General features: G+C 36.5%; 1 protein-coding gene across 1 annotated transcript in view; it reads left to right on the top strand.

The window, feature by feature from the left end:
* Positions 1-664: 664 nt before the first annotated feature.
* PLBD1 (phospholipase B domain containing 1) overlaps positions 665-18,792 on the top strand; it is a 46,758-nt gene continuing 28,630 nt past the window's right edge. Inside the window, exons 1-2 of the mRNA XM_087935490.1 lie at positions 665-972; positions 17,611-17,830. Coding sequence (XP_087791616.1) covers positions 864-972; positions 17,611-17,830 — 329 coding nt within the window. The 5' untranslated portion in view covers positions 665-863. The remainder of the gene's footprint in view (positions 973-17,610; positions 17,831-18,792) is intronic.

Here is an 18,792-nt window from a genome sequence, read left to right as displayed (position 1 = left end):
TTAAATATTCTTGAGATAAACACATCTTTCAACAAAAATAAAAAATAATAATAAATTGGAAAAGGAAGCTTTATTTATAGAACAGCTTACATATTGGCACAATACCTTTAACATCATCATTCACATCTGTCTATCCCAGGTCCTTGGAAAGGACTCCATAGGTGGATATAAATGCCAAATCCAGTCTGAATACCTGGCTGACTGTGCCACAAACATATTGTAATTAAAAAAATAAATAAATTAAAAAGAAAACAAAAAATAAAGAACTCAAAGGAAAGATTTGATGGACCACTAGGTTTTTTTCTGTTGTCTGTTTTCTATGTTGCACATATTTCCCTGGTGTTGTTTTTTTACTCAAACATACCGGTATCTATGAAGAGAAATTTAGCGGAGGGGGGAAAACACCAATTAGCTAGCATCCATTACCCTCAGGTGCGGAGACTCCAGTCAAAAATGTACACCTCAGTGTCATATTACAACACTCCTTGCTGAGTTCAACTTTTGAGGTGTGTAGAAGGATGCCACCCTGTGTCCAAAAATCTCCCGCTGAAATACGAAGCAGACTCCTTCCCTTCCAAACCCCACTGACAGGATCGGCCAGGTGTTGAGATTTGCTTAAAGGTCATTCCGGGTTAATGACTTCGCCTTAAGAGTCTGGGGATATTACAAATAGGTCAAGACAGTGTAACAACCGCAAAACAATCATAATGATAATGGCTCGATGCTCAGGTGGAGACCTTTTTCGCTTTCTAATTCACCCCGCCTAAGAGAGGGCGGACCTCTCATGCCGCCCGGGGCAGCGGCCCGGGAAGTGCCAGGCGAGTAATCTTGTCCCACTCTCGGATCGCCTCGGAGGACTCGGCATGGTCCACTTCGGCAGCGCCGCCTCCTCGGACAATCGCCGCCAGCGCTGCTGGAGCTGGTACTGGGGGGCACTTTTACTTCTCTGGGCCGTGGCAGAAACTCGAGCAGGTGAGAAGGCAGCCTCTTGACAGGACAGGAAAGAAAAAGCCCTTCTCCCGGTCACTTCGCCGCTGGCCCGGGAAGGGGCTCGGGTGAGGCTGCCGCGGGAAGAGACGGCTTTCCAAAGAGGAGGATGCTTCCCGGGCCCCCTCCGCGGGGTCCCGCCAAAAGAGCGTGAGCCGGGCGCTCGGCAGTCCCCGCGTTGCCGTGCAGCCAGGAAGTCTCGCTTTTGCTTCTCCTCTGCTTCTGCCCTGTGGAGGAAGAGGGCTGGCTCCGTCGCTTCCTCGCGGGTCTCCTCTGCCTTTTTTTAAAAAAAAGGCATCAAAAAGCCCTCCGTTTGGAAATGGCGCACAACGCAAATAAGTCCAGAATTCCTATTCTAAATTTCAAAAAGAAACGTATTTTTGAAACAACCAGAATAGATAGTACGTGGAACGGAGCTGTTTAGAATTCGACTTTTAGGTCTGTTGGGTTCTTTTGCCTAATGAGGAAAAATAGTAGAAGCAACAAGGAGCAACACTTTTTTTTCCGGCATTCTCCTTTTTTGAGGAGTAATTCTTTGCTGCATATATTATAAAGCCATGTTTCCTAGGATTAAATCCTGAACTGAACTGAAATCAATAATAAGCAGAAATTATTTAGAGTTTGGGGACACTTTTTACAAACAAAAATCATACAACTTTCAGTAAGTCTTCCATCCCTTATTTAGTTCCAAGAGGCAAATATATTCCTGTTCCATTATTGGTAAAACTGCTTACAGTATGTATACAATACATAGTGTAATTCCAAATAAACTTTGAAAACTACAATTAAATTTGTAAACACAAGGTAGGACTAGTGCCCTCTAATTTGATTATTATTCTTTTTTTAAAAAAATATTGCAAATTAGAAAAGGAAAACTTGTTGATCCTAAGAATTATTACTGCAATATTAGAAGTGAAGATGTTTTGTGATATATCATGTAGCCTTTAGTTTCAGCAAGTTTTAGCAAATAAGTGCTTCGTAGGCTGAAAATATAATATGTACAGATATGTTGGCACCATGGATTAAGAGAGTGTATAAACTTCCATTTTAATGAGTGCTGAAATATATAAGAGATAAAATAAATTACCATGGGAAAATATTTCGTAATTTTATTTGCATACTTAGCCAGCACATCTGCATTCACTAGCTTGGATACATTGGCTACTATAATAGAGAATTTCTCTCCCCATGAATTGCTGATTCTTAGGGTTAAGTATATTTACCGTATATTTATTTACATGGTGTACCTGAGTGTCATTACTTTACGCATATACTTATTGTATCTGTTTTAATACATGTTTTTATCTCTGGATATGATCCATAAGCAGCTATATGTGTGCAATCAGCATTGAATCTATTTCCTTAAATTCATAGGATTTGTTATTAGTATACTTGGCAAACTTACAAGTGAGGATGATCATAAGTAACATAAAACTTTTTATCTGTATTTGTGACAGTTGAACTGTCCCAGAGTTATGTGATCATTTGTAAGCTTTCTAGCCAGCTTCCAAAAAGAAAAAAATAGGGGAAGCTAAATCGCTTAACTACAGAATGAGTCACTTAACAATTGCAATGATTTGCTTAACAACTGTGGCAAAAAAGTTCGTAAAATGGGGCAAGACTCACTATAACTGCCTTGCAATGGAAATTTGGGGCTCAAATATGGTTGTAAGACCATTGCCTGGCAGAGAAGGATTAAGTAGGAAGGTGTCAAGTGAATTCTCTAAGAGGAACAACTACCAAGAAGGCCAACTATTATTAAGTTGATCCAAAAGGCAAAGAAGACCCTCTGATAAATGATGGATAGATACATAATACAGACTTTTAAGCATCCTGGCTTAATGGAGTGAAGGATCTTTAAAATTAGAATCATTAAGTATTTGAATTTGGGCTGGGGTTTGGACCTAAGGCAGTGTTTCTCAACCTTGACAACTTTAAAATAGGTGGACCAACTGATTTCTGGGAATTAAAGTTCATATATCTTAAAGTTGCCAAGACTGAGAAACACTGATGTAGGGAATGCCCAGAGAAGAATGGTTTAATATTTATTTATTTATTATTTATATTTATTTATTGAATTTATATTGCCTCCTAAACACCCATGGTGACTCAAGGAGGCTTACAGAATTAAAACCATATTTAAAATAAAAAACAATAAAAACTAACAAAAAGAATCAAATAAATTAATAAAATACAATAGAACAAAATCTGGAAATAAATAAATAATCGCCCCCAACTCCCACTCTCTGCCCCTACAACAGCAGCATTACTTACTCCTAATAGTCTAATTAAAATCGTATACTTTTATATCTTTTAAAATAATTTGGTGATATCAGTATATTAAATAATATCTATAAATTATGAACCTTTTCTTTAAGAGGGATTGTAAGACTAGGGGAACAGCTCCTTCTTTGAAGATGAATGAATTACAATCTACTGACATGTTTTATAAACTGTTTTAATTTATTGATTTTTCTCCACTCCTTGACCATGTCATAAGCTGATTTACAATTTTCAACTGATTTGTTCAAAAGTTCTAAAATCAGATAATTTCTCAATTGAAGTAGTTTAGAAAAAAATAGTCTTATCAATGAGCGTCAAGAATTATATGATAATCAATATGTGACATCTTCCTTTTTATCTAGTGTTCAAAATTCTAATTTTCTCAATCAGAAATTATTTTTAAAAATAACTAAATTTACTTTTATCCATATAATTTTATTAAAACTTTTCAGAAAGTAGATTTAAAAAAAAACAAATAGAAACTAATATAAAAAGAGAAGTTGAGATCAAAGAAAGAGCTAAAATGCAAAAGCAAAGAAAGAAAGTACAAAGAAGTAGCCTCTGGGTTTCTTCACATCAGTTATAAGTACAATTATAAATTACTTGGTTGCAAAATATCTTATTTTTCCTCATAAACTATCCTTACTCACCATCAAAACTATAAATCACAAATTCATTTTTTCTGTTTCTCACAAAAAGTCTATAAGGAGTTTCTAGTTAGCAATAAATCTAGACACTATGTTTTCTCTAATTAATAAGTCAATTTGGCTGTTTTTGCAAGTTCCATTGTCTTCACCAGCTGTTCTGATCCAAACCTGGTTCCAAGAGAGCAAAGACAAGACAAAGACAGTAGTACAATCTTTTTCTGTTTCAGCTAAGAATTATGTTGATTCACAGATAAAAGGCTGTTTCCAACTAATTATCTCCGACAAGAAAGAACCTTGCCAAGATTTTGCAAGTCTGCCAAAACACAACAGAGAAGAAATAGTTTACAATGCAAGAGTCTATAAGAATCATTACCAACTGTAATGTCCACAAGGCTGAGTTCAAAACGTCTTTACCTTCTGCAAAGAAGGTTAGTTTCACAGCTGGCTTTTATCTTCTTGAAGGAGGAGCCATTATCTTGCAGCCTTACTCCCAAGTCGCCCATGCTGTTGTAATTGTTCTTTCCTACAAGCAATCCTGCGTGCACGTGCACTTGGCACAGGCTCCTTGGGAACTTCCTCATCACTGCTGCCAGCCCCCACAACCTCTGAAGGCAGCAGTCCACTCCCTAATGGTCCTGGCCCCTCATCTGAGTCCTTGCTCTCCTCAGCCATCCACACCTGCTGCCGGCTAACCACAACACCAGCCAAATATTTCCACCTTTGCACATATAATAATTTTGGTAAAGTTGTCATGTTTAAAAACAAAGTTTCATGACTTTTCCCCAACTGATAGGTAGTTCTTGACTTAAAATAGTTCAGTTAATGACAGTTCAAAGTTACAATAGCACTGAAAAAGTGACATGACCATTTTTCACTTATGATTGTTGCAGCATGATATTAAGCTGGCAGGAATAGTTAGCACCCAAGAAGATAGGCTCAAGATCCAGATGGGACGTATGGGAACACTGGGACGTATCTAACAAAATGAAATTCAATGTAGAGAAAAGTAAAGTCTTACACTTAGGCAAGAAAAATCAAAAGTACACATGTAGACTGGTGAAAACAGGCTCAATATCAGTAATTGTGAGAGGGATCTTGGAATCTTAGTGGACAACCAGCTACATATGAGCCAACAGTGTGCAGCAGCAGCCCAAAAAGCTAATGCAATCCTAAGTTGTATTAACAGAGGGATACAATCAAGATCAAGGGAGGTACTAATACCATTCTATAAAGCCTTAGGAAGACCACACCTGGAGTACTGCATCCAGTTTTGGTCACCACGTTATAAAAAAGATGTTTAAACTCCAGAAAAAGTACAGAGAAGAGCAACCAGGATGATTAGGGGACTGGAGACTAAAACATATGAAGAACGATTACAGGAACTGGGCATGGCTAGTCTAGTGAAGAGAAAGACCAGGGGAGACATGATAGCAGACTTGTAATATTTGAGGGGCTGCCACAGAGAGGAAGGGGTCAAGTATTTTCTAAAGCACCTGTAGCCAGGCAAGGAATAATGGATGGAAACTGAACAAGGAGAGATTTAACCTGGAAACAAGGAGAAACTTTCTGACAGTGAGAACAATCAGCCAATGGAACAACTTGTCCTCCGAAGTTGTGGGAGTGCCATCACTTGAGACTTTCAAGAAGAGATTGGACTGCCATCTGGCAGAAATGGTGTAGGGTCTCCCCCTTGGGCGGAGGGTTGGACTAGATGACTCACTTAACAAATTTCGCACTTAGCAACATACATTTGGGGGTCAAATATGATTTTAAATTGAGGACTACCTGTATTTATCACTCTGATTTAGTGTTTGTATTTGAATACAAACTTTATGACTTTTTTTACAAGTCCATCAAGCTTAGTAAAACATTTATTGTTTTCCAACATAAATTTCTAATGTCTTTATACATTTTAGGGAATTTTTCTGGTGATGTATACCAAAACATAACTTTATAAAAAAATTCTTAAGATCATAACATACAGTAATATAAATTTCAATATTTTCCACCACATATTTTCCCATTGTTTCAAACACCCAAAGTAGTTGAAATTAGTTGAAATTTTCATGATTAAAATTCCTGAGTTTATTTTCAAGAAATGATCAGTTATACTTTATACCTTAGTATTCTTAAGTTATACTGTTAGTTTGAGTGATAGAATGGAAAAAAATAGAGATGGGTATGATCCCCTTACCGAAAGCTACTCTTATATTGTGGTCGAGGCATCTGGCTGGAGATTTTGAGTTCTTGTCTCAGTTTATACACAATAGAGGCTGGTGATCTTGGGTCAGTCACTCTCTCTCAGTCCTAAGAAGGAGGCAATGGCAAACCACTTTTGAAAAATCTTGCCAAGAAAACCTCAGGGATTGTCCAGGCAGTTGCTAGGAGTCAAAGCTGAGTCAAAGACATACACACACAAAACAACCCTTTACAGTGAGGAAAGAAAAGAGAATGCTTAGTGCAATGTACTAAATCTGTTTATCATCTGTCACAAATAAATGCTTACCACTGTAAATTCCATAACACAATATTAATATGGTTATAAAATATTGTTTAATCTTTGCAATGTTAATTATATTTTGTTAGAGTAATGTCATTGTAATGTTAAAGCCTTTAGTATGGAAATTGTAAGTTAAGATGCTGACCTTAGCTTCCATGGCATGTAATCAGTCAGCATGTTCTGCTGGCTCACATACTGCATTTGAGTAAACTTAATCTCTGTGTCAACACCTTCCCTTGGTCTTTTAGACTACTCATTGTTCTCTGTGGATTTGGGACAGTGTTGCAAAAGCTGATTTTCTTGGTATGTTTTCATTTTAATTAAAAAAAAACTGTCCTAGGTTTGTGCAGATATTCTATGAAATCTATTGAGAAAAATATAATGAATTTAAGACAAGAAAGATGGGTTTAAGAATTATGAATGATAGATAGAAAGCGGAGTATGAGTATATTCCCCATATCTCCTAATTTTAAAAAAGTATTTATAAGCAGCTTTCACCACAGCTTTCCAAAACTGCATGAAGTGTTAGAAATGAATAATCCTGCATTAAAATACTTTTTAAAAGATTTTAGTCCATCCTGCATGTAGGCAATAATGTAGGCCAAAGGTGATGAGGAGTTTTATGCCCCGTTCTCTTGTCATTTTTCTCACACCATATGGCTGATGCCAAAGAGGTGAAGTTGTTGCTGTACCAACAACTTGGTGCAGCAACTTGTATAGTGGTAAATGGTACCATGTAAGTACAACAATGGAGCTGGACTTGGGCTGCTGCTGTTGGCAATTTTTTGTGGTATTCACTCTTTTGGAAGCATTTCTTTGCGACTTTTTGGGAACGTAGAAGAAAAATCAATTCGTTCTTTTTACTCTCACCTCATCATTGGAAAATGCAGCTGAATGTGAAAAGACTTTCCCAGACAAGATGGATTGCTCATTATGAAACTACACCTGTAGTAAAGATAAACACTGAAGCCTTAATATCAACCTTTGAAATGCTGTGGGATTTCCCACCCATCCCCCAAAACAAAAGAGAGTCAACGGCTTAGACTTTGCTCCCTGCTATATGTGATTTTCTTTCCTGAATTATCCTATGATCCTGATATGAAGCTGTAGATGAGATTAATTAGGTACAAGGGACATAGTAGCTCAGTGACTAAGACACTAAGCTTGTGGATCAGAAAGGTCAGCAGTTCAGTGGTTCGAATCCCTAACTCCGCATAACGGAGTGAGCTCCCATTACTTGTTCCAGCTTCTGCCAACCTAGCAGTTCAAAAGCACGTAAAAAATGTAAGTAGAAAAATAGGGACCACTTTGGTGGGAAGGTAAGAGCGCTCCGTGCGCCTTTGGCATTTAGTTATGCCAGCCCCATGACCATGGAGATGTCTTCGGACAGCACTGGCTCTTTGGTTGTGAAATGGAAATGAGCACCGTCCCCTAGAGCTGGAAACGACTAACACATGTGCGGGGAACCTTTACCTTAATTAGATACAACAATATTTACAAACAGCTGGAATCAACCTCGAACAATGTATAGTGCAAGCCCAAGGCTTGAAATTTGTTCCTGGAAGTTTAGAACTCAGAAATTGTGAAGAAATTAACAATAAATGGACATAATCATAGTAAAAAAGAATAAAATGTTGAAGAAGAATGCCAGGAAAAATTGTAAACGTGCTGGTCTTACATTACCAGAAGAAATCTAAAGGGCAGTATTTGAATGCTTTGAACATTTTCACCAAGAAATAGACACTTATTCTAAAAGGATGGATCAAATAATTTCAATGTTCACTATCTTTCAGTCATTTTCTTTGATTTTTTTTCAGAAAAAAAACAAAAATTTGTTGGAAATTTTTCTGGTAAAAATATTTTATGGACATTACAAAAGAACAAGTGCAGCAGAATAGGTCAGTTGGTTTAATGCTTGAAAACTGCTAAATACGCATATAAATACGTAACACTATGAAATAAACTGAAATATACAGTATATTAAGGATTTTTGAATGTGCCTGGAGCCTGCAGCTTTATTGGCAAGATTTGGGGGGTGATTTGCCATTAGTTCCTTCCTAAGGCAGAGAATTCCTAGATTTTTTTAGTTTGTTTTAAGTAAATATGTACAATAAATATTCACTGGATAGGCCATTTATTAATAAATATTCACTATAACAACATCTATTATGTATAACCTTAGTCCCTGAATTTACCACTTAGTAACTAGGAATTTTATGTAAGATGAGTTACTAGATATTGTCACTTTCATATTCTCATGTAGCAGTATTATTTTCTGTCATATATACAGAAATATACAGCAATAGTAGTAGTGGCATTTTCAGTTCTACACACATGCTTACGCTACTCTAAACTTTGAAAACTTCTCTGTGATTGCTGCCAATTGTTGGTTGCTCTTCCAGCTGATTCAGGTGTCTAAACTGAAATTCTGGACCAAAGCAGAGGCCAGTCCAAAACCTGATTTGGGGAAGAAAATGGATTCTGTGGCTGCCTAAGCAGAATAACCCCAGAGAACTATGGGATTAGATGGAGGGGAGCATGTGCTTATCAGCATACAATTACTAGGATGCCAAGCAGATTTTGCTTGCTAAGGACTACTGACAATAAAATGGTAATATGAGTCAGATTGTACCCACAAACTGCTACTTGTTTAAAGGGAAAGCATTACTTTAACATCAGAACAGCTAAGAACAACTTTAAGCTAGCCTCAGGTATTTGAGGATAAGTTGAAGGCAATATAATGAAAAACGGCAGAAAAGTTACAGGGGCATGTTCCTGTTGAGACTTAGTGTAAGCAGGGAAATGTCCTGGGAGAGTTCTGAATAGGGTTGCTAATTGTGCTGTCTTTGGAAGTTGAACGACAAGCACCAGAATTCACCTTTATTCCAATACTTCTTGTTTCTTCACTGTTTAGCAGATAACTCTGAGAGGCAATTGCCACTTTCTATCTGGAATTGGGGATCTTTTAGTATTTATTTTTTAGTATTTATTTGATTTGTCAATCGCTTACAAGATACAGGTATAAGAATAAATATAGTGTTGAAGACATGAGATAGATACTTATAAGAAAAATAAGGACAGGGACAGTAGGCACAATTGGTGTGCTTATGCACACCCCCTACAGGCCTCTTAGGAAGGGGGTGAGGTCAATAGTAGACAGTCTAAGGTTAAAGTTTTTGGGGTTTGGGGAAGAAACCACAGAGTCAGGTAGAGTATTCCAAACATTGACCACCCTGTTGCTGAAGTCGTATTTTCTGCAGTCAAGTTTGGTGCGGCTAACCTTGAGTTTGTATCTATTGTGTGCTCTTGTATTGTTATGATTGAAGCTGAAGTATTCATTTGCAAGTAGGACATTGCAATGTATGATTTTATATACTATATTTAGATCAGACCGGAGGCGGCATAGTTCTAGGTTTTCTAGGTCTAGAATTTCAAGTCTGATGGCATAAGGTATTCTGCAATGAGTAGAGGAGTGGAGAACTCTTCTTGTGAAATATTTCTGGACTTTATCTGGTAATATCAGATACATGATATGGGTTCCAGACTGAAGAGCTGTATTCAAGTATAGGTCTAGCAAATGTTTTGTATGCTCTAGTTAGTAGTGTGATATTACCAGAGAAGAAGCTACGTAGGATTAGATTAACAACTCTTTTTGGCTATGTAGTTACAGTGGACTCTAGCACTTAGATCATTTGAGATAAGTACTCCAAGGTCCTTGACAAAGTTTGGATCCCCAACAAGGTCTTGACTATTTAGCTTATATTTTATTTTCTGATTTTTTTCGCCAATATGTAAGACAGAGCATTTATTTGTTGAGATTTAAAGTTGCCAGTTGATTGACCATTCTGATACATAGTCAAGGTCTTTTTGAAGGGTAGTAGTATTGTCTGTGGTGTTGAATAGCTTTACATCATCAGCGAAGAGAACGCAGTTGCTCTTAATATGATCACAGAGGTCATTTATGAAGAGAGTTGGTCCTAAAATACTGCCTTGGGGGACACCACTGTTGACAGGTACAGAATTTGATAGGACACTCCCAATTTTGACTATTTGTTGTCTGTTTGACAGGAATGCTTCTATCCAGTTATGTAGGTGTCCAGAGATACCATAAGATTTTAGTTTTAGTAGTAGTTTGTCGTGTTCCACTGAATCAAAGGCTTTACAGAAGTCTATGTAGATTGCATCTATTGTTTTTCCTTGATCGAGTTGTGTAGTCCATATGTTTTTGCAATGTAAGAGTTGCAGATTACAGGATAGTTTTTTTCTGAAACCAAATTGTTTATTAGAGAGTAGGTTGTTTGTCTCTAAGTGGAGGATAATGGATTGGTTAATAATTGATTCCATGACTTTACAGGTGATGCAGCATAAGGAGATTGGTCTGTAATTTTCAACTAGGCTGGGGTCTCCTTTTTTGAAGATGGGGATGACCTTGGCTTGTGACCATAATTTTGGCAAGGAGCTGGTCCTGAAAGATTTTTCAAAGATTATGCTTAGAGGTTCGGCTATGGCAGTGGATAGTTTTTTTAAGAAGTAGGCACATATTCTGTCCGGTCCAATAGATAGGGATGGTTTTAGATTGCACAGTGCTTTTTCAACGTCTTCTGTAAAATTGATATGTATTAGATCATTGTAGTTGTCTGTGGTTCGACTAGGAAGTACTGGGCTTGATCCATTGCTGTTTACAAATACTGAGCCAAAGAATGTGTTAAAGAGGTTGGCTTTGATGGTGTCATAGTTGCAGTCTTTGCCATTAGGTCCTTTCAGGGGTGGGATGGACCTTGAGTCTTTTAGTTTGTTGTTTATAAAACTGTAGAAAGCACGGGTGGAATTTGTGCGTAGAAGGTTTTCCTCTTGTTTAATGTGATAATTAGTGCATTCAGTTTTTATCTGGTGGCATAAATTTTTGTATCAACTTTTGAAGTTGGCAACGTGACCAGATTTGTTTTTTTGCCAAAGTAATATCTTTTTGGATTGAAGCTTCCTTATTGTTATGGGTAATCTGTTTTTCCTGATTTGGGGAGTTATTATTGGTACATATAGTTTAATGGCTGTTTTGATTTCTAGTAAGAATATGTTGTAATGGTCTTTAACAGTATTGCATCCAGTGAATAGAAATTGCCAATCAAGGGAAGAGAGATTATTGATTATAAGTTCATAGTTGCTTTTTTTGAAGTTATAATTGGGGATTTTGTCATTGTGATGATTTTTGTGTGCACGTATGTTGAGACAAAAATCAATCATGTTGTGGTCACTGTTGGAAAAGGGTTCTTTAATTTGTATTCCGTAAATTGAATTCAAACTATTGCAGAAGATGAGATTGAGGCAGTTGTTAAGCCTAGTATTGTTGGTTACTAGTTGTTCCAGTCCCAGATTTGTTACAGCATTGTAGAAGGTTGCATGTATGGGTTCAGTTGTACATTCGTTTAGGGTCCAGTTAATATGAGGTAGATTGAAGTCACCAAGAAAGATAAAAGCATGTGGGCAGGATGCTGTCCATGTTAGTAGTATATTTAGCTTGTTTACATGTTCGATGTCATAATCAGGGCTCTGTAACATAGTAAGAACCGAAATGTGATTCTTGGGAATCCTTCTTTTCATTTCTGTATATTAAAAATCAGCTTGACTGGAGAAACTCCATCTTTCCATTTGTTATCATGGACTGTCTATATTAGGGCTGCTGAGGTTTGTGGAAATCCCACAAAAGCGAATATATTATGGAGGACAATTGCAACAGACAAGACAGAAAGGAGAATGTAAAAAAGGCTGAAAATCTGCCAAATTCCTTGTACTTATATAGTACCAGCAGGATGCCTTTAAGTCACAAACTAGATATGATTGCAATGGCACTCACACCTGTAACACCAAGGGATTGAATGCAATGGCACTCACACCTGTAATATCAAGGGATTATTTCAACCTTAAACCTGTTTAACCAGAATAAGAATAGTGCTACACTGCAACACTAGTGGGTACAGAAAATATAAAGTTCACTGAAGCTATGGAAAATTTTGAGTCCAAAATATGCTGGGTATCCCTGACTGCCTAGATTTACCGAATTCAGCAAAAGGCAGTCAGAGGCAACAATGACAAATTATTGGATAGCAAGCAAAATAACTTGAAGCCAATGTTGCATTTTATATACACTTATTTGTGTGTCTGAGATTCAAAGTTTTGAAAACTTTTTTGAGATGTATAAAATGTATAAAGATGCATTTAAAAAAGAAAGAACTGCACATTTTTCAACAAACTTAAAATAGTATCTTTGGTCTTTTGTATTTTGACTGTTAATTTTGTAGCAGAAATGAAACTAGTAGTTTCATTTGTTCATATTTTCTATCTGTGGTTTTAGACTGATTTAAAATGCTTTTGCAATAATGATAGGGGAAGCAAAATTATTTAGTTCTTCTGTTTGAAAGAATCAATAATTAATTATAGAAGCAAAAGTGTTAGGCAGAACTAGTTGCTGAAAATCTTTTTTTAGAAATCATAGTTGCACTTGAAAAAAAAGGAATCTGTTATTTTTCTATTTTCTAAATGTGAGATTAGTAGTTCCACTTTCTTCTTCATTTGCTTGCTTATGAGGAAATTATTTTTGAGAATGTTTTTTCTAGCAAAAAAATAATAATCAAATGTTTTCTTTCAGAACGCTACACAACCAACTAAAATTGTTTTCTAAAGACAATATTCCAAAAGTTGGAAGGATCTTTTCTAATAAACCACAGGTTTCCCCCACACACAATTAACTGAGTTTTAAAATTATAATCTCTTTGATGTTAGAATATTTTGTACAATAAAATATTAAAACATTTTATTAGAGCATTCACACTTCTATTCTAGGCTCTGGAACCCTATCTCATTTTGTTTTTGTAAGATTTTGTCTGTTATCGTACTCTTCACTGTATATAGGCCTTGAAGATAGTTTAGCCATAGAGGTGAGATAAGATGTACCTTCCAAGGATAGTTTCTTCCTAGATAAATGTACTTTCAGAAAAGTTAGAGGCCCTGGCAAGCAAGGAAGGCAGTCTCGTATGGAATCATGGCTCGTATGGCTGAGATGGGGAACAAGTAACTGAGCAGGAGGGTGATGTTTTAAAAGACTGATTATAATGTGTATAACTTATGCTGGTTGCAAGGGTCTCTGTGGCCCCTGCATCTAACTGTCTATCAGAGATGGAATGAAAGAGTTCCAGAGCTTCTTCGGTTAAATTATTTTAGAAATTGCCTTTTCTCTGGGGGTTTCCTGCTGGCATTCTGGGCCCAAGAAAATCGATATCTTGGACACAAAAGTTTCAAAAAAGCAAAATAAGGATCACGTCTCATGAAAATCCAATGCTGTACAAATAAAGAGTAATAAAATAACTGAGTAAAATAATTCAAAGTCCATGGCGGTGCTATTACTAGAACTAACCTAAATGCTATAAAAAGTGTGGATGATTTTGAGTTACCTAGAATTCATTAATTGTATATAGCTACATTTAGCTTTAATATTAAATGTTGAACTAAATTCACATATGTATTGTTTATTATAAACATTTTATTGTTGGAGTAACTTTTTTGAGGTTGGGGATGCAAAATCCTCTTAATATGAATTTTTAAAAATAAGTGCATCATATACTTTATATTTTTAAACTGAGGGTACTAGTAAATGTTCAGGCAAATAATTTGGCTTTCACAAGAATAGAATAAGAATTAATATTTTGCTAGATTGAAGTGCTTGTGTAACTTGCATGTAATGATGCAATTTACAGTAAAAATTTCCTTTTTCCACTGCAAATGGAAATACAATTTTTTAAAATTTGGTTGAATGTTTTAAAAAAATAAATGAAGGTATTCTGAAGGTATTCAATTCATCAAAAGCATTGTATATCTTAAGTTTATTTTTTTTAATTTTCCCCTCCTATTTGTTCATTCATTCAGCTATACCAAGTGTTTGACTGAAGTAATAATAATTGAAGTAATAATTCAAATAGCTACTAATTATGACAAGGGAAGTGTATATCATCATGAGGATTGCGTTTTGATGTGGCGGGGGTAGTCTTACTGAAGTCAAAAGCCAATGGGGCAAAGAAAAAGTTGATTTGAACCCAAATAAAATTAGTTGACAGGCTTGTTTCCAGTCCTAGGTAACAGGGAGGGGATGAAGCTTACAGAAGCCCTATGAGGGAGTTTAGTTAATTTTGTACACTTGACAGATTTTCAGAGTTGGCTCCAATGAAATGAGAAAGATGAAGCTTATTTCCCTATCTCCTATCTAGTTGCAGTTATGACCCAGAAAAATAATTCTTCTTCTGACATTTAGATCTTGGAAAGACCCACTGTTGAAGCTAAAGGAAGATTTTTCCATTTGCTTCATTTGGCAATCGAGGTGGTAAACATGTGGACCTCCTTGGCCAGTCAGATTTGCCCAAATGATTGACAGTGATGAAGAAAATAAAAATGTGCTAGATGTTCTAATCTTTTTGTTGTTCTGAGATCAGTAGGAATGATTTTTAAAACCTATTCTGTGAAATTTATTACACTGCTTTTAAATTGTCAGTTGCCTGCTATAAGAATTATCCCAAGCTATTCAGGTAAGAGTGCTTTTCAATATTTTTATAGGCTACACTAATTATAATGGGTAGTAGACTAATTATAATGGGCAATATAGTAATTATAATCAGGGGTGGGCTTCAAAAACTTTAGTAACAGGTTCTCTGCCAAGTTGCTGAGTGGCCTTGACCAAGTCGGCCTCCTGTACCACAGCGAGGGGGGGGCGTTTTTGCTGTCCCCGGGCTCTGGAGGCTCTCTGGAAGCTGGAAATGTGCCGTTTTTGACCTTCCCAAACTTTCGGGAGGCCTATTTTTGCCTTTCCCGAACCTCCACACACCCTGCACTTACCTGTACCCAAAATGGGCCATGTGGGGACTCCTAGGAGAGCAGGGCAGGGTGGGTGGGGCCAGCCAGGAGTGGGATTTGGTGATTCTCCGAACTGTGCAGAATCTTAGCTAGATGATTTCCTGAACCCCTGTGAACACCCAGAAGCCCACCCCTGATTATAATGGATTAATTTGGTATTGGTCTTGTACAATAGTTTCTGTTCTCCACCAGTTTCTTGTTCCACCCATAAATTGCAATCGAAGTTTATTGGGATAAACTTGGAATATAAAGGGCATCTTTTTTTTTTCTAAAGAAGTGTTTTCTCCATTCCAGTGTATCAATATATGACCTGTTGTATTAGTTTTTTGCAAGATGACAGCACTGCTCAAAATTGCGTTTATCTTAACTTTGAAGCAAAGCCTCCATTAAAGTTGTATTCCTAAGCAACTAAATGTATTGAGGTCTGATATTGTTTAACACATGGGGTTCAAGTAGAAAGCGTAACTGATAACAGAAAACAACAAAGGTAGGATACGAAAAAAAAAGGCAGAAGAAAAGTGCCTAGGTGCATTCAGACACCTTGCATTTGAAATGAAAAACATTTCCAAAGAATGCTCCATTCAATACTTCTTTTCAAAAGGGCATTAAAAAGATAACGCACCAGTGCTGGCAAGTGTAGCCAATGCTGATGATGCAGTTAGAAGTTTCTTCTTCAAGAGATTTGATCAGCCCTAGCTATGATGTGGAGGATAACAGAATAATAGAGTTGGAAGGGATTGTATGTGCTCTTTGTAAATGTGCAAAGTCAAACAGTAGGCAAGATTGATAACATTGTGGGAGGCATCTTGCTTAAGAACCTTAGTTGTCTTTCTTGTCCATTTTCTGAATAGGATATTTTCCCTATCTTATTAACTAATTGTAATATTTAAACAGAAAGCTGATAAGTGTGGTTTTTCACAATATTTTTATTTGTTTGGTAAAACTGATTGTTTCATATTAAATTCAACAACAGAGTTTCTCAGAACTAGATCTTTATTATCATGTAAGCATTTCTGGAATTGCTATTGAAAGTTTTTATTTGTATTTTTGGGATTTATGCTTATGTTTGTTGGTCTTTTCCTGAAGAGGGAATTGCTTTAGCACAAGATAGTGAACCATATTAATGACAATACTTATAATTATTATCACTGTTATAATTAATATATAAATATTGACATAACAAATTAATAGTTATAAACTTGCAATCATAGATTGAAGAGCTGTACAGTAAATAAAGCCTAATTAATGCTAAACAAAACCTTTAAATTATGAAAAAAAGTTAGTATTTGCCCAAAATAACAGGAAAACTTTATATTTTATTTTGTTTATTTTATATTATTTAAACATTTATGTAGCCACCCATCTTATAATGTACCCTGACTGTCTCTCAATCAAAAATTAAAGTAATATAAAACCATATTAAAGCTATAAAATCCAAACACATTAAAACCCAAACATCGGGGTCCGTCAAGCTTCCAATATGAAGTTACTTCATCTGAGCACTTGGGGGAAAGCCAAATCTTCAATGCTTTTTGGAAAACTAGAAGGATAAAGGATGAACTTCAAGGGGCAGGGGTTCCAAAGGACAGTGACCAACCTGGGAAACTCACATTTCCTAGCTCCCATAAGATGACAATATTTAAGAGAATGGATTGCTTTATCTGACCAGATAGGATAGAAAGCTGTCCTTAGGAAAATCTGGCCCTGTGACATATAGGGCTTTAAAGATGATAAGCAATCCTTGAACCGCACTGGAAGCCAATGTAGCTGGGGGCCCAAAGAGCTACATGGGCAAAACTAGGAGTACCCATCACAGTGCCCACTGCTGTGTTTTGGACAAGTTGAAGTTTCTGGGTGGTCTTCAAGGGCAGCCCCATGTAGAGTGCATTGCAGTAATCCAAAAATCACACATTTTAGCCCCAATTCCAATAAGACCTATTTGTCTATAGTTTTTTAGTTCATCTGTCACCCTTTTTATGTAGGCAGATTATAATGGTGACTTTCCAACTGACTGAAATGGATCCTGTATTGCTTATATGAGTGATTTTAAGATTAAATTAGGATACAACCATCCTCTTTCAAGCTGCCAAATTCAAGACAAAAGACAAGAATATTGCATGAAAGGAAACAGATTTCTAACTACAAAGAATGACTAATAAAAGTATCTCTTCCACCCATCTTCCTCTTTATAATTTTTTCATAATTGAGGAATTAGAGCGTATAATTTTTCACAGTCAAGGAATTAGAGTTTTGATACTATATTTTGATTTTTCAATGTTCTTCTTTGTATCCTTACAGATCTTCATTATGCTACTGTATATTGGTTGGAAGCTGAAAAATCTTTCCAAGTTAAGGATCTGTTAGACAAGAATGGCGATGCTTATGGCTATTACAATGACACTGTACAATCAACTGGATGGGGGATACTTGAAATCAAAGCAGGCTATGGTAGCCAGCTCGTAAGCAATGAAATACTCATGTATGCTGCAGGTTTTTTGGAAGGCTACCTCACTGTTTCGTAAGTAGTTTGGTAATCTAAATTGGCATTGCTTAATTGATGATCTAAAATGTGGGTTGGATTTTTTGGATTTTTGAAAAATATTCACTTCCTTGTTATTTTGGCTAGCTGTAATCACAAGTTCCAAAATATCCTAATTGACCAAATGTGCCTCCAAAACAGAGACAGAAATCCATTTTGAGTCATGGTTTCTTATTTTGCTTTGGAGAAAAATGGTAGACAGACCACATTAATTGTAAACAATTTAGATATGGTGGCAAGCCATGATTACAACAGTAGGAAATAGGACAGGGGACTGTGCATGTGAAAGAAGTAGCTTAGTTACTTATAATGTGTACTTTTAATACAGTACATATTGAGGAAAGATTCATCTCCTGGAACAATGGAAAACTATTGTCTATAGGTGGACCAGTCCAGAAACAGATTCCATTGAAGCCTAAAACTACCATTGTTAAGATATGCTACGAAACAGAATCTTGCAAAGTTGCTTATGCTTGTGAATGATAACTTAACAAGGCAAGTGATGTCTTCACTTCATTAAGGCAAGTGATGTCTTCACTAAACTTCCAGAAACTTAGGTTATTCTAGATTTACAGGCTGAGAATTTGAGGTCCAAAGTTTGAAGAGCAGTATGTTGGAGGACCCAAAGGTGCTTTTTCCAAAAAGACAATTGGACCTTCTTGATTTATTCCTTTTGAAAATGTTTTGCTTCTCATTCAAGAAGCTTCTTCAGTTCTAATTGAATTCTAATTCTAGTTATGCTTCAATTTTTTTATTTCTATGGTTTGATATTTTGCCTATAGTTTTGAGCAGGCAAACCAAGATTATTGAGCAGAATTAGCATGTTGCTCATGGTACCTGTTATGTCCCTGGAACTTGCCAAAGTCCCCACCCAGGTCCGTTCATGCTGCGGGGGCGTTTGCTGCCCCTCATTGGCTGGCCTCCCTCGACAGCCGGCTATA

The sequence above is a fragment of the Pseudonaja textilis genome, chromosome 5 (assembly GCF_049901715.1).
Source record: "Pseudonaja textilis isolate UNSWEBS1 chromosome 5, rPseTex1.2, whole genome shotgun sequence".
NCBI classification, from domain to species: Eukaryota; Metazoa; Chordata; class Lepidosauria; order Squamata; family Elapidae; genus Pseudonaja; species Pseudonaja textilis.
Note: the sequence above shows the minus strand (reverse complement) of the source record. Positions and strands in the feature narration are given on the sequence as shown.